The 16,558-nt window shown below is 42.7% G+C and overlaps 1 protein-coding gene across 4 annotated transcripts in view; it reads left to right on the forward strand.

Moving 5' to 3' along the window:
* The first annotated feature begins 480 nt into the window (after positions 1 to 480).
* LOC139418451 (seizure protein 6 homolog) overlaps positions 481 to 16,558 on the forward strand; it is a 200,997-nt gene continuing 184,919 nt past the window's right edge. For all 4 annotated transcript variants that reach the window (XM_071167883.1, XM_071167880.1, XM_071167882.1 and 1 more), the window contains exon 1: positions 481 to 791. In XM_071167883.1, coding sequence (XP_071023984.1) covers positions 707 to 791 — 85 coding nt within the window. In that variant the 5' untranslated portion in view covers positions 481 to 706. The remainder of the gene's footprint in view (positions 792 to 16,558) is intronic.

Here is a 16,558-nt window from a genome sequence, read left to right on the forward strand (position 1 = left end):
ACCACCAACAATACTTTATAATTTATGATTGTTCTACACAATTGATGAACTTTCCCTATACTGTTGGTTGCCCTTTTTAGTATTCAGTGAATGCATGATGACAGAAAATACATTGTTATGTGAGTTATATGAAACACTTTTCCCTTGTTGTTAACAGTAACTGATATAAATTACAACAAACACTGGAATGTAGCTATTGCTCACTTTTTTAGTTTTGATATATGCTTATCATCGAGTTCTCAAAATTATAGCAATAACATGCATGCATACATGCCAGAGTCATTGAAAAGTTGAAATATCTAACCACAAAAAAGCATGTGATTTGTTGCGCATTTGAAATGCACAGTCCTATACGGAGTAGTAACTTTTCCTCGGGGCGGAAGTTGTACCGTTTGCTGACGCTAGGAGCTGTCCATGGTGCTGAAGCGTCAGCACCGTATTAGCTGTCTTGACGGTGCTGACAGCACAGAGAGCCAGGAATCCGTTTACTGAGCGTTACAATTAAACGGGCTCTGCGTTTCAGTTGATTGTTGTCAGATCTACTTATTGCTCGACTTGCTAAATAAGTGCAAAAGCAGCACGGCTTTTCTCTGTGTTTCACAGACCTCACGGACATTTTATTTATCCGTTTGCTTATTTTGCTCTGGAAAGTATTTAATACAAGGACGTATTCTGTGAGCAGAGAGCGACTTCGACTTCAGTAGACATGTGTATAAGAAGAGACGACCAATTACACGTCATCTTTACGGTGTTGGTTTTTGCTGCTGCGGTGACAAGCATACATGGGCAAGGTAAGAAATAGATTCAGTCCTACGTGGAGTTCTTGGGAAAATTACTATGTTTTAATGTCAGTCTGCTACGATAGTAGACTATTTGCGAGATCAGCCCCTACGGCTCTGCGTACGGTATCAACTGTTCCTGGCACCAGATCTACAAGTGTGTTTGTGCTCTTAGTATAGATCTATGTTTATATGCATAAGTCCATTAAGGACAAGGATCTGTATTCTGTCCCTGATATCCCCGCATGCATCCCAGTCTGTCTACAATAAAGTAAAATCCCCCAAAAGCCCTTAGTACTTGGAAGCAGAAAGAAAACGTCACAGGGACTTAAGTTACTTACTTAATTCCTTTAAAACATGATGTAATATTCAAAAATGTTTCACTGGGTGTGTTTGCATCATTATATACATTTAATCAAGCTAGAGCTCTACTTAGTCATACTAAACTCATGGAACAAAAGTTAAGCATGCCCTTAGTTAATAAATAAATATATGCTATAAATATATGGAATACAAATGTAAATATTGCACCAAACATAACATACACTCTCAATTAACATAGTTACTGATCATATTGCTTGATTCATTCAAATGGGTAAGGGGTTTGTAAAAAAAAAACATTTTAGGAGTCTACTTTGTACTCTCTATCAGTTTTTGACAACCGGATTCAAAGGACAACTGTAATGGAATATAATAATTATGGCATGCAATACTGCCTTTCTGGTTAAGAAACATCAATGAAAAGTCCTATTCAATAATATAGCATACAAGTAGGAGTAGCCTAGAACAACATTTTACGCAACACCGGGGTGAGCAGACCTTTACTGTTTGTGTGAGATGGTCCATGTGGCAGACGGTGAATAAGAGTCTAATCCTCAGGAAGATGAAGATTACTGACCGAGCTGTTTGACACAGTTGAGTGCTACAGCGGGAAGCGCCTCTACCCATTGCACAGTGCAACTGTCTTTAAAACAAATATATATATATGTAATTTTTTTTTATAGGTGCAATGGTCTCACTTATTTATGTTCTGTCTACACAATTTTATAAAGCCATGTCACTCGAACTTTGTAGTCTGTAAACAATATCCCAATCTTTCTTCAATTATGTGACTTTTAAATGTCCTAAACCAGTTTAGGCTAGTCTACTATTTTCTCTCCACAATAGTCATCCCTATGATTATGAGAAACCACATTATTTTTTTCCTTTTGCCTCTGAGCAAGTGAATATTTAACCTGTTTGCTTTCACCTGCAGATCTATGAGTTTAGTTTTTCAGTCGTCGTTTATTTTTCATAGAAACTGGAGCCAGTCTATGCATCATGAGACATGCAATTTATTCTGTATCCATAATGCCATGTAAATAACTCATGCCATGCACTGTTCTGGCCCTCCACACAGAGATCCCATCAAATACTTTATGAATAAGACCCTATGAATTGCAAATTCCCCTTTGTGTGAAACCATTAGCTATTTGTCTAAGGAGCTTAGAGGATTGCGTATAGAGTACGAACTGTGAGAGTGTATAAACAGGCCGACAGGCTGCGTCAACAGCTTTCCCACTCTTCTCTCTATTGCAGTCATCCGGTACAGTAGACCAATATGTTCAAGGGGTATTTCAATGTCATACACTGATTTCTCATCGGCATAATGTGTTGTGTACGTTCCCTTTATTCACAGATGATGACATACCAATAAATACTTATATAACTAGATTACATTTTTAAAAAGTCTTCACTCCTGGTGTCAAATTATGACAACTGACTTTACAAGCTATTGATTTGGTTGACCGATTCAGCTGACCAATTACATTACCAAAATAACAGTTAAAGACTTGATATGAAGTCACAGTAGCTGTCAGCTGACACCAGGCATAACTGTTTATGTCATATGTTGAGTCATTATTATGACTGCATTATTTAGGCCTAACGACGGGGCATCAAGTAAACAACAACTTCTCAGTGTCGTGACAGCCCATAGTGCTTAGTATGAGATCAATTAATTGCTGACTGCTTAAAGAATTACAACAGCCTCCCCGTAAACACACCAGCTGACCAGCATCCCTCGCTCACCGTTGAACACTCCTGGAAGAAGGAACAAAATGCACACAGTATTTTTTTTGAGCAAAGTACCTTTGATAGTTTCCATTAGTGCATTCAAGGCTGAAGATATTTAATGATAACAATCAGCGGTGTAAATGGGCCCTTGTGGTGTTTTATTCTGTGTAAACTTGAGCAATGTTTTTAATGCATGAGACTTTCACGGAGCAGAACACCAAGCCTTGCTTCACTTTTCTTTGTATGGCTGATGTCAGCCTGGATTCAAAGCTTTGGCTAGAGACAAATTGCTTAACACCTTGAAATACAATGGAATGGTATTCATCTTGACAGGGTAATTACTGCTCAGTGATCACCATCTATCTTAAGCTATTTTAAGGTCTGACCTTTCACCTTTCTCCTTTGTCTTTAAAGAGCGGCTATCATGCATGCTATTCATGCTCTCTACAATACGTACGCACGCACGCACGCACGCACGCACGCACGCACACACACACACACACACACACACACACACACGATTTCCCTTTCTTTGTTTGGATATCTTGGTTTGTGTGTGGTAGTTTGTGTTTCCAACATTTTCACAGTAATTCGGAGCCCATTATCTCTGTACAGTGTCCCACATTATCTGAATGTGCTAACATGTGCGGGGTGGGATCTAGGAGATTGAGTTTGGGGATGTTTTATGTATCCTGCAGCTCATTAAATGAATTACAAGCCCCTCCTGGTTGATGGAGCTCTCCTTGACACGCTACTGTTGGTTTGAATATTGTACTAAAGATGAAAGTCTATGATTAGAATAATGAGCCATTCAACAGAGCCTTGTTGTGGAGGAATGGAGGATTATTACCCATGGTTTGTGCTAGATGGGGGTTCAGGGGATGGAATATGTCTGGAAACAGGTACTTATTACTCTAAGGATTGCAAATCAATTTAAATTGCACCACAGAGGTTTTCACTAAAAGTCCATATTTTATTTTTGCTCTTGGGGACACAGTTATCCTCCCAAAGTTTTGTGGGAGCTTGATATTGAGACAGGGTGTGGGGTAGCTAGTTCCACTTTCAGATAGATGTACTGTAGACAACATAGAAAATCAAATATTGACAATTTCTCAGTAGAATTACAAGCTTATGTAAGTTGATGTACTCTTAATCGATAGCATGCAGTCAGCCAGTCTATAGTCTAAAAAAAATCATAAAGCCACCATCAATTTAGAGATTATTGAGGGACACCCCCACCTCATTTTTGAGCGAGGAGAGAAAGCCTGTCATTCATGGTGATCCAGAGTAATTGTTTCCTCACAGCGTTTTTAGGAAGGTGGTGGGAGGGGGTGGCACACAGGCAGGCAGCAGACGTCCCATTCAATTATACTGCACGTTCTTGAATTCTGATCATCCTGTAATTTCAGAGGAGGGGATAGAAAATGTTCAACACCTGTTTTCTGGATTACTGGTGATTAACTTCATCAAGGGCCATTCAGCATCTGCACGCTGTCATAATTAGTTTCGCTTTCCTTCAGCTTGTCAATTGTAAATGAGAGTCATTATGCCAGAATGACCCCTTTTCCGGGCTTGGCGCCTGACAGTTCTCTGCCTCTCTGCCTCTCTGCCTCTCTCGGCCTCCCAGGTGCAGCATACAGCCTTGCTTTATGCTGCCATTTGTCAGGCTTTCTGCTCTTACAGTATGTCGCGTGCATTGTAATGTCCGTCATCATCTTTTTAAATGTGGTTTAAAAGGTTTATATTTTTGTGGAAACTATTCTGTAAATATCTCTTTTAAAATAATCTACATTTTATTTTACTCTGCAATGATTCTCTCTATTTGACATTTTGTTGCTGTATGTACTCAATGTATAATTAATTCCGTTGTTCTGGTATAAATAAGGGGTTGCTTTAGTCGTCACAACCTTAGCCGAGAGAAAACAGCCTTTCATGGCTGTTTACCATTGCTTCACTCTAAGTGGCCCTGGGTATGGCTCTTTGGTGATAGATAAGGATTTGATGAGCAGGTTCTTCAGGAGGACTTATCATCCGTTTTCAGATCGTGATGGTTCCTCTCGTCACTCTCCTGGTAATCTCCAGTGGGGTGAAGCACATTTAGAGGGTTCACACCGACCGCAGCCCATTTCACCCGGGCCATGCGTGCAGCGACGGAAATAAGAAATCTCTTCAGAGGCGGATCCCATCACTCACAGCCAATCCTTTTATGATATATCACTCTCAACAGAGAGGGTCGAGGCAAGAAGCGGTTGAGAGAGGGTCAGGGATTGAAAAAACGTAACTCGCCAACATCAGTGGCAATGTAGATTAAGTGGATTCTCCCTCCATCTCTGCCTCTCGTGTCCACCTCCATTTGACCTCTGACCTCCATCTCTCAGCTGAATAGAGTGCTGCCTGCTGCTACCTTGTCAAGGCAGAGCAGAGTGGGCTGAGCTTTTAGCTGCCGTCCCTTGGGCCTTTTGCCTTATCAATCCTACAAACCTTGTCCCACAAAAAAAAACAGTCAGTGTGGTGAGCCCCTCCCCCAGTCCCCCACCCCAGTGTTCACGCTCTGCCAGGCTGCGTACACACCTCTCTAATCAGGAGTGGCGTGTGCTTGGGCTGCAGAGGAGCTGGCTCTCTGAAACAATTAAGCCCAGGGATAGCTCCAGCTCTCTTCCCCCTGTTCTGAATGCCAGATCCCATCTAGAAAGCACTTCATCTGGGCCGGCACAGAGGCCCTAGCTCGACTGGGTAGCACCGTGTGGAAGGCAACAGGTAATGTGTTTGGAGGAGTAGTTTTAGTATTCACAGGCAACGTTGACCTCAGCCAGGCAGGGCCACCCCCACAGTAATTTCCTCTGAAAAGATGTAATTGAATTCATCAGGAAGGGTAAACATATTGTAAGTAGCAGAGTGAGATAATGATGTTGTGGATAGATCATGGAATGGGATAGCAGCTTCACAAGTAATTGAAAATGGGCAAAGCCAAACACAATGGTATTGGTAGTGTGTCTGATTTATGCACTTTTCTTTTTCAGACAAGCTAGCTAAATACTACCACACTTTGTGGTGTCCTACATTGACTCAGATGGCAGATTTCTTTGTTTTACCACACCAGCCATGGGAGCTGACTACGAAATTCAGCTTGACTACTAAAAAAGCTCACTCCAATCACTCCCCCTCACAAAACTAATTCCATTTTAGGAGAACCTTTTTGTGATTTGTTTAAAGGAGGCAGTTTAAAGGACACACACATAAGCAAACACACACAACCGAACCTGCACACCCTTGCACAGGTACGCATTCAGACAACGATTGCAATCGGATAAAGCAGAATATTAGATTTTGGTGATGTGTTTTCTGTAGATATTGCTGTTCAAGTACAAAACAATTCAGGCTGTTATCTCAAACTGATTGACCATTGCAGAAGAGCTTTCTTCCCTGAATAGCAGGCAGTCCAGTGGATGCCTATCCATCCAATCCTAATTTTAGGAAAATAAAACATATTAGTTTATTTCCAACTTCATACTACTTCTTGCTACATATCTATATATTGATTGTGTTGTTGTCCCCTGTGTAGGTTTGCTTGGCTTTTCTGTTATAGAAGAGTGCCACTCGGTTCCTGCCATTTACCTCCTAGCACTCTCCCTACCAACAGGGCTATGATGTGGTTGTGAGCATCTCATCCCTGTGTTGAGAGGTATTTAACCATGATCCCAGAGGATCCTGCCGCATGTATAATTGAGAGGTTTTCACATCTGCTGCCATGTCAGAAATATTGAACATTGTCGCTCAGGGGAACCACGGGGCAGCCTGTTCTGTTCTGTTCTGTCACTGCAGACTGTGCAGTGAGTGGCCTGTAATTAGGACGCTCTTCTTTCGATTAGTTAGCAGAGGAGCCGGATCTCTGTTAGGCCCTCACATTGATTGGTCTATTGGGCTTTTTTCAGGTTAAATCCGTCCTGTGGTAACCTAACGTAGCAGGCGTGAAAGAAATGCCTGAAACTACATACTCCATATTCTGGTCATGACGAGAAAGGAAAAAAACTGTCGGGGGAGGTTCTCTTCTGCGCTGTCGTGTAAATGTGGAGGAGGAGTTAAGATGGAGTATCACAATTCCGGTTGGAAACAACTTCAGAGAGCCAGCTAGCAAACGTGCCATAGCTAGCTGCTATACAATATGTATCACTGGGACTGTATGTAAACAGCGAGGCACACGTCCAGAAGCAGAAGACGTGTCACAGGCTGTCTACCTTTTCCCCTGAAAAGTGGATGTTGCCTACTCAGCTGAAGGTGGTCATGTGGTGCCAGACGAGCCCAAGGCTTTCTGTATTTATTAGGCTATAATGACAAAGCCCAGCTGAGGTCTCCTGTGTCCCTCGTTGTTGTTGATCAAATAAAAACGTAAAGAGATGTATTGTCTGCATTCAGTCATTATATCATCGCTTTCATTCATTTATGAATGTTTTCATCACTGAGTTGACCTATTGTTTTACCTTTCTTTTGGTTGACTGATTCAATATATTATGTAATATGGCTGCATTGGCTAAAAGTCCATTTTGTTGTACTTGTAAATAACAAACTAATCATAAACAAACCAATCAATTTTCCTTGGACTACCCACATCATTCACACTGAAACAAAACCACACACTCCCAGGACAGCCACAGCCTATATTTCTGTAGAGCGGCCACTGCAGTTGAGAGGATTGTATGTGTGTGGTGAGATGAAAGCCTGGTGTATATAGCCATTCTGCCTAGCCAGCGCCCAGCAGCCCTGACGAACAGCGAGACAGGCAGACAGTGCTAAATGTCAGTGTGCTGAAGCTCCCTCTCCCTGCTCATTGTCAATGCATTGGAAAACAGAGAAAAAGCTGCCTTGGAGGCTGGTGTGATTATAGCATATGTGAAATAGTACTCTTCTCTCCAGCCATGTTTAAAATGTATTATCTATCTGCTGTTCCTTGTGGAGCACTTGTATGTGAATGTGATCAGCCTACTTCACTTCAGGGACCTGGCTTTGAGTGGATGGCTCTCCAAGTAAATGTATGTGTGTTTTTATTTTCTCAAGCTAGATGATTCACAGGTAGAAAACAGAGGGAAGGGAGAACGACATGGAGACATTGGTTTGTTTTATAATTTTTTATTTTCTTCTTCTGGTATTCAATGATACATGTATGTGAGTGTGTTATTTTCCCAATCGCGCCCAACACCCACATAACATAGAGAAGTTAGGCTATCTGGTAGGTGTGTGTAAATCAGACCACTACAGACAACCACACAGGCTACACCTCTACATGTATATTGTAATTGTAAATCTCTGTACAGTTCATAGATCATTGGATTTAATGTGCTTGCTGGAGCCATAATTATTAGCTGTAGACCTTGTCAATAATTCACTCAATACAATTTAGTCTGCAGTTTATTTTCTAACGTATTACTGCAGTGTGATTTCCTGAAGTCGAGACAGGAACGTCGACTCTATCGAACAAGCCTGACCGTGATGGTAAATCCTGTACTCTTGCATATGTATTTTTTCATTTGTCATGTTTTATTCACTGTTCAGAAAATATTGCAATATACAAAGCAACATATGGATGGATAAAGTGTGTGTAGGTCCGTGTGTGTCTATGCACAGGTGTGTATGTAGGATATTATGCATGCATGCGTGTATGAATGCTTGAGTTTTCAGCTAAATCGAATTCCTTGTATTTTTTGTATTTTTATTTAGCCTTTATTTAACTAGGCAAGTCAGCTAAGAACAAATTCTTATTTACAATGACGGCCTACCCCGGCCAAGCCCGGACAACGCTGAGCCAATTGTGCGCCGCCCTATGGGACTCCCAATCACGGCCGGATGTGATGCAGCCTGGAATTCAACGTAAGATCATCAACAATTGTCACCATGTCATTGGATTTAGGTTAAACGTTGGGTGAAAAAAGACAAAATGTCCTTACAATAATGACTTTTTACAAATCCAATCAGTTTTCCACGTTGGTTCAACATTATCACGTTTTTTGTTGTTGTTGAAATGACGTGGAAACAACGTTGCTTCTGCCAGTTTTTGCCCAGGGTGCAGTGTGCGTGTGTGCCCTCAGGGTCTTTCTTTTTTTCTTTTTTTTTTTTTCTTTAAAAAAAAAAATGTTTTTGTACATTTTTTTTTTACCCCTTTTTCTCCCCAATTTCGTAGTATCCAATTGTTGTAGTAGCTACTATCTTGTCTCATCGCTACAACTCCCGTACGGGCTCTGGAGAGACGAAGGTTGAAAGTCATGCGTCCTCCGATACACAACCAACCAAGCCGCTGCTTCTTTAACACATCGCACATCCAACCCGGAAGCCAGCCGCACCAATGCGCCGGAGGAAACACCGTGCACCTGGCCACCTTGGTTAGCGTACACTGCGCCCAGCCCGCCACAGGAGTCGCTGGTGCGCGATGAGACAAGGACCCCCATACCGACCAAGCCCTACCTAACCCGGGCGACGCTAGGCCAATTGTGCGTCGCCCCACGGACCTCCCGGTCGCGGCCGGTTACGACAGAGCCTGGGCGCAAACCCAGGGACTCTGATGGCACAGTTGGCGCTGCAGTACAGCGCCCTTAACCACTGCGCCAGCCTCAGGGTCTTTCTGTCTAACTCTCCGTGCATCTAGCCCTCGGCAGCGTGTTATCAGCCCTATGTCGGCAGCGTGTTATCAGCCCTATGTCGGCAGCGTGTTATCAGCCCTATGCCGGCAACGTGTTATCAGCCCTATGCCGGCAGCGTGTTATCAGCCCTATGCCGGCAGCTTGTTATCAGCCCTATGCCGGCAGCGTGTTATCAGCCCTATGCCGGCAGCGTGTTATCAGCCCTATGTCGGCAGCGTGTTATCAGCCCTATGTCGGCAGCGTGTTATCAGCCCTATGTCGGCAGCGTGTTATCAGCCCTATGCCGGCAGCGTGTTATCAGCCCTATGTCGGCAGCTTGTTATCAGCCCTATGTCGGCAGCGTGTTATCAGCCCTATGTCGGCAGCGTGTTATCAGCCCTATGCCGGCAGCGTGTTATCAGCCCTATGTCGGCAGCTTGTTATCAGCCCTAAGTCGGCAGCGTGTTATCAGCCCTAAGTCGGCAGCGTGTTATCAGCCCTATGTCGGCAGCGTGTTATCGGAGAAATCCAATCTTGTCACATCAAGCGAGGCCCCTGTCCCCTGCCACAATGGAACAGACTGACGTCTCCTGGCCGACGAGACATAGTGCTGTTCTGAGCTGTCATTTGAATGGCAGATGACAGCCCGTCCGTCAGTCACAGGAGAGATGCGGCGAGAATAGGGATGGCCAATCATCACATAGATGGCCTCACACCATCGCCTCTGGAGACACACTACGCCTCAGCAAGGGCAGGTTCAGATTCACACTCACAGCAGACACAGATTCTGTTATAGTTTCTAGTCTGGAGAGAAACGCACATGCGCAATATTTCGTTGATGAAGCATTTTGCATGTTATTTATTTATTTGAACTTTTCCAAGATCAGATACACACACTGTTATTTTACTTGGCGATGACATATTCAGCTCTTCCTTGTCTTGTTGTGAAAGAGACAAAACAAGTATCAGTGAGTTTGTTATTTTCAATCAACTCCTCCCTGAATTGTGTGCAGGTTAAAGGGTCCAGTGCCCAATCAGAGGGAGGATGGTAATCAGAGGAGCGTTAGACCCTGTCCTGCTCAGTGAGATGTGGGGTCTGGATGGTTGAGCTCACTGGAACATTATCCAGATGTACCATGGTAGCATCTAGCTAACCCTGTCTCATAGTCTGCTCCATTAGACTACAGGCCTGTTATTGTAGCACACAGTAGTCAGAATGGCAGAGGCAAACAGACAACACCCTGAAGACTGCAATCTACTGGTCCAACCCAACACTGCAAAGTTTGTTAGATCAATTTTAGTCTGGTGTTTGGGAGTCGGAGTTAGTCAAAGGATATTGTCTCAGATGTTCTCGACTCTATGAGGAAACACAACAATGGGCAATTTATTCAATTCACTTTTTGTGTCAGTTTACGTATCACAATAAAAGTGATATTACAGTAGTGTGAGGGAAACACATGTTGCAACACAGAGCTGTTCTCTCTCCAGTATCATTTTAAGAGGACATTGAGATGGGAAATGAGGATAGTGGGGACTGGGGTGTATTGAGAGTTACCGGGCGAGTGTGTCTATCAGGCAAGTGTGGGGGAGTCTCTGCACATGAGCCTTTGCTGTGTGTTCATTCCAGGATTAAATCTGGATTATGAAGGCAAACAGAGAAAGGGAACTATGACAGTAGGGGATGATCCTAGCCAGGGCTGGAGAGTGGGCTGCCCACAGTTCACACACAACACACACTGTCTGTATGCGGGGCTGGGGTAAAAATGCTTATTCTCTTGTCTATCTGTTAGAGAAAATAACATAGTTTGTTTTTAAGCTTTGCTGTTACAATTGGGAGTCAGGTAAACACCAAAAACTGCCTACCATTGAGACATGCATCAATTCAAACCCTAATATTCTCACATTGTGAGTCATCTTCTGAGAACGGTGGGGAAAGTAGGGAGGAACATAAGAGAAATCATTTTAATGGACTACGCGAGGCCCCAAAAGGCATGTAATGTCATCCCAAAAAGACAGTATGTACTATAATTGCTCTGGGTTGTTCTAACAAGCTCTTAGCCAAAGAAGAAACTTGCAAAAATATGCCTCTCTAGCAGATGGTACCATTGTTGCCCTCTTGTTGCTTTTCACCAATAACATCAGTAGCATTATAGACGTAACTCCTGTGCCTGGTAGCAGGCACTTCTTTGAAATGACTGCTATAATGGGGAGCCCAGATGTTTATCGCAGACTGGCTGAGGAGCGGGACGTGGGAACGAATACTGTGCCAAAGATCATCTGAAGGCTTGATGTCCTTGATGTCGCTATCAACTCATCTCACATGCTTTTCCTGAATTTGCACAATTTGCTGCATTTCCCTGTAAAACGTCCCTCTCCTCTTCTCTGTCCTTTTAGCAGAACAAAAGGCTGCTATCACAGTTGTCTGTCAGTGTGTGGTGTGTGGAGAGGCCCAGAGATGGTCCAGGTACAGAGACTCAGATAAACAAGGCATGTCTCTTATCATTCCTCCCAAAAGACAGGGCCGGCAAAGGGCGGATTCTGTCCATCGATATTTGTTTTGTAATATTTTTTCTGTTGCTATTTATTTACCACAGTAGCACCAGATGTGTCATAGCACACCATACACACACACCACATAGAAGCAGCAGATTTCACACCAACGTAAGTATAATAACATCTGTAATAAGATTACAGTAGTGGAGGCATGTGTTGCATTTTCATGGCAGGAATCGCACGATGGTTCATCTGAGGTGGAAGTTTGTAAACAATTTGACAGAGAAAGATAGTGAAAGGGATGAAGAGAGAGAGGGAAGCAAGAGATAGAGAGAGAGAGAGAGAGAGAGAGAGAGAGAGAAAGAGAGAGAGAGAGAGAGAGAGAGAGAGAGAACGTGGTACATACCCTTTGGGTAGGATGCCGACTCATTCTCTCTTGGGGAGGTGGAGGTTGTGAACGTGCTGTCTGAGGTGGCACCCCCATAGGCATGCCTGTCATACAGTTGACTGCCCGTGCTCTGAGTCAGCACAGAGTCTGGCGACCCCTTTGACCTCTCCAATGTGGGGATGACTTGTTTCCTTTTTGTTTACTGCTATTAGCAAAACACAACTCCTTTATAGTCGCCTTCATTTTGAGAGTAAGTAGCAACCCTAGAGGGTTTTGAGACACTCGAAGATCTTACCAAGACGTGCCTGCCTGCCTGCCTACCTCACAGCTCCAATGCAATTACCTTCCGTTAATAAAGCTGCCCAGTCCTGAGGCTGGGTCGCCCTCCCCTGCTCCCCCCGTCCGTCCTCGCCCCCTAGACACTCACTGTGTAATCAAACTGACGAAGACCTCTGCTCGTGAGGCGCCAGGCTGTTTACCTTTGCTGCTGTGTGGATTGACGGCTGGGCCGTCTGACCTGAGGCATGGCTTGATGTGAAAAGCTCCTCGGTTTCTGCGGGATGGAGGGAAAGGCAGGCAGAGGCAGCCCTCCTCTGAGGGGGTAGGCTAACTGAGTTTGACAGAGCTGTTTCTGCTGAGAGGCTGCAGGGATGCTGCTTCCTGGGCCAACTCCAGGACCCTCAGCTTTGTGTCTGGATGTGGAGTTGAGGAAGTGGTAAATGGTAATGCAGAGGGAGGAGGCCCAGTAACCCCTCTGTGGACTGTCAGCGTGCAGAGGGCAGCAGCACATCACTCACTCCTCTCTGTGAATCTGCAGCCTTTCTGAATGTTCCCCTCTATTTATATTACACTAAAATGTTCTTGGTTCCCAAGAGCTTAAGTAAAGCTTTCATTTAGAAATCCTGGGCTTAAAAACAAAGGTGTCATTGTAAAGCTGATGATTCATGTTTTCTTTTAAATCCACAATGTGGATCCCGCCACAGCCTCATAGAGGATCTAGACACTTTATCTAACCTCTCTTGAGTGTACTATATTACGTGTTGGCTCACAATTTTTTTTAAACTTTTACACTATCGTGTAGTATACCAATAAAATGGTCTGATGGTGATGTGGATATACTCAGTATACATATCCCAAAAGAAAGAATTAATCTCACTCTATTTAATAGAAAGTTAACAAAAATAGATAAGATCTTGCTGCCACGGAAAGGTAAATACCTGTCTATTTGTGGAAAAATCACCCTGATGAACTCTTTGGTCATATCCCACTTTACATATTTTCATATGGTATTGCCTACACCTAGCGCACAGTATTTTAAATTATTTATTTTTATTTATTTTTTTTTTAACTTGGAACGGCAAGTTAGACAAAATTAAATGGGCTAATTTATATAATGAATATGAATTTGGAGGAAATAAATTATTAAATATTAAAGCATTACACCTCGCAATAAAGGCTTCAGTCATAAAAAAGTTATACTTAAATCCAAACGGGTTCTCTAGCAAATTAGTAAGAATGTCTCATCCTATGTTCAAGAATGGCCTTTTCCCTTTATTCAGATCATCTCCCAAATATTGCTATTTTTAAAACAAGCCGTTGGTTGAAATTTCAATTTTATCCACCAGAAAGGACAGCACAAATTACACAACAAATATTGTGTTAAAACTCAAATATACTACAAAAAAAGGTAGAATCTTCATGAATTATATCATAGGACTGGTGAATTTATGTCATACATGCAGCTAACTAAAACATATGTAAATGTGTGCTTTACCCAAAATTACAACCAACTAATTACAGCATTACCGCAAAAATGGAAGAGGAAGAGGAAGGAGAAAAAAGTAAAGAAACGGTCTGTCGGCATTAAAGACCTTAATTGGTTAAAGAAAGTATGCCAGTTTCATTTAAGGACCAAAAAATGGACAGGCGTGCCATATAGATCAATTTAAATTATTGTGCAGAATTCTTGCAAACAACATAATGTTATTTATATGGCGGATACAACCTTCCCAGCTCTGCAGGTTTTGCTGCGAAGAGGCAGAATCATTAGATAATTTGTTTTGGTACTGTCCATACTGTATGTAACTTGTTTTTGGTCACAGATCCAGGAATGGCTGAAGAATTGCAATATTTACCTGGAGCTAACCCTGGAGATAGCTCTACTGGGCGATCTGAAAAGTCATAGTCAATTGATCAATAAAATAATAATATTTTTTACAAAAAGTTTTATTTTCAATTTACAATCTGTAGAAACAATGAGAATAGAAATGTTCAGAACTTTTCTGAAACATCACAGGACAAACATATGGCAAATAGAAATCAAATATGGATGGTGTTAAGAGATAGATGGGAGGGGTTGAATGGAGTTGAGGTTTGGGACGAATAACAACAAACAATAACAAGATAACTAATGTAAAACATACTGTGTCCGTAAAACGTTTATGGGTTAAGAACTGTTGTGAAAGAGCACAGTTTGAAAGATATGGCAAATATGAATCAAACCAGAAGGACATCAGATATAGATGGGAGAGGTTGAGGGTCGAGGAAGGACATCAGATATAGATGGGAGAGGTTGAGGGTCGAGGAAGGACATCAGATATAGATGGGAGAGGTTGAGGGTCGAGTAAGGACATCAGATATAGATGGGAGAGGTTGAGGGTCGAGGAAGGACATCAGATATAGATGGGAGAGGTTGAGGGTCGAGGAAGGACATCAGATATAGATGGGAGAGGTTGAGGGTCGAGGAAGGACACCAGAAATAGATGGGAGAGGTTGAGGGTCGAGGAAGGACATCAGAAATAGATGGGAGAGGTTGAGGGTCGAGGAAGGACAGGAGTAGAAATAAACAAAATATACAATTGAAGTCGGAAGTTTACATACACCTGAGCCAAATACATTTAAACTCCGTTTTTCACAATTCCTGATCGTTAATCCTAGTAAAAAGTCCCTGTCTTAGGTCAGATAGGATCACCACTTTATTCTAATGTGAATAATAGTAGAGATAATGATTTATTTCAGCTTTTATTTCTTTCCTCACATTTCCAGTGGGTCAGAAGTTTACATAGACTCAATTAGTATTTGGTAGCATTGCCTTTAAATTGTTTAACTTGGGTCAAACGTTTTGGGTAGCCTTCCACAAGCTTCCCACAATAAGTTGGGTGAATTTTGGCCCATTCTTCCTGACAGACCTGGTGTAACTGAGTCAGGTTTGTAGGCATCCTTGCTCGCACACGCTTTTTCAGTTCTGCCCACAAATGTTCTACAGGATTGAGGTCAGGGCTCTGTGATGGCCACTCCAATACCTTGACTTTGTTGTCCTTAAGCCATTTTGCCACAACTTTGGAAGTATGCTTGGGGTCATTGTCCATTTGGAAGACCCATTTGCGACCAAGCTTTAACTTCCTGACTGATGTCTTGAGTATATTCAATATATCCACATAATTTTCCTCCCTCATGATGCCATCGATCTTGTGAAGTGCACCAGTCCCTCCTGCAGCAAAGCACCCCCACAACATGATTCTGCCACACCCGTGCCTCACGGTTGGGATGGTATTCTTCATTTTGCAAGCATTCCCCTTTTTCCTCCAAACATAACGATGATCATTATGCCAAACAGTTCTATTTTTGTTTCATCAGACCAGATAATTTCTCCAAAAAGTACGATCTTTGTCCCCATGTGCAGTTGCAAACCATAGTCTGTTTTTATAGTGGTTTTGGAGCAGTGGCTTCTTCCTTGCTGAGCAGCCTTTCAGGTTATGTCGATGTAGAACTCATTTTACTGTGGATATAGATACTTTTGTACCCGTTTCCTCCAGCATCTTCACCAGGTCATTTGCTGTTGTTCTGGGATTTATTTGCACTTTTCGCACCAAAGTAAGTTCATCTCTAGGAGACAGAACGCATCTCCTTCCTGAGCGGTATGACGGCCGCGTGGTCCCATGGTATTTATACTTGCATACTATTGTTTGTACAGATGAACGTGGTACCTTCAGGTGTTTGGAAATTGCTCCCAAGGATGAACCGGACATGTGAAGGTCGGCAATTCTTTCTTTCTTTTTTTTCCTTCTTTTTTTCTTTTCTTTTGATTTTCCCATGATGCCAAGCAAAGAGGCACTGAGTTTGAAGGTAGGCCTTGAAACACAGCCACAGGTACCTCCAATTGACTCAAATGAGGTCAATTAGCCTATCAGAAGCTTCTGATGCCATGACATAATTTTCTGGAATTTTCCAAGCTG

The sequence above is a fragment of the Oncorhynchus clarkii genome, chromosome 10 (assembly GCF_045791955.1).
Source record: "Oncorhynchus clarkii lewisi isolate Uvic-CL-2024 chromosome 10, UVic_Ocla_1.0, whole genome shotgun sequence".
NCBI classification, from domain to species: domain Eukaryota; kingdom Metazoa; phylum Chordata; class Actinopteri; order Salmoniformes; family Salmonidae; genus Oncorhynchus; species Oncorhynchus clarkii.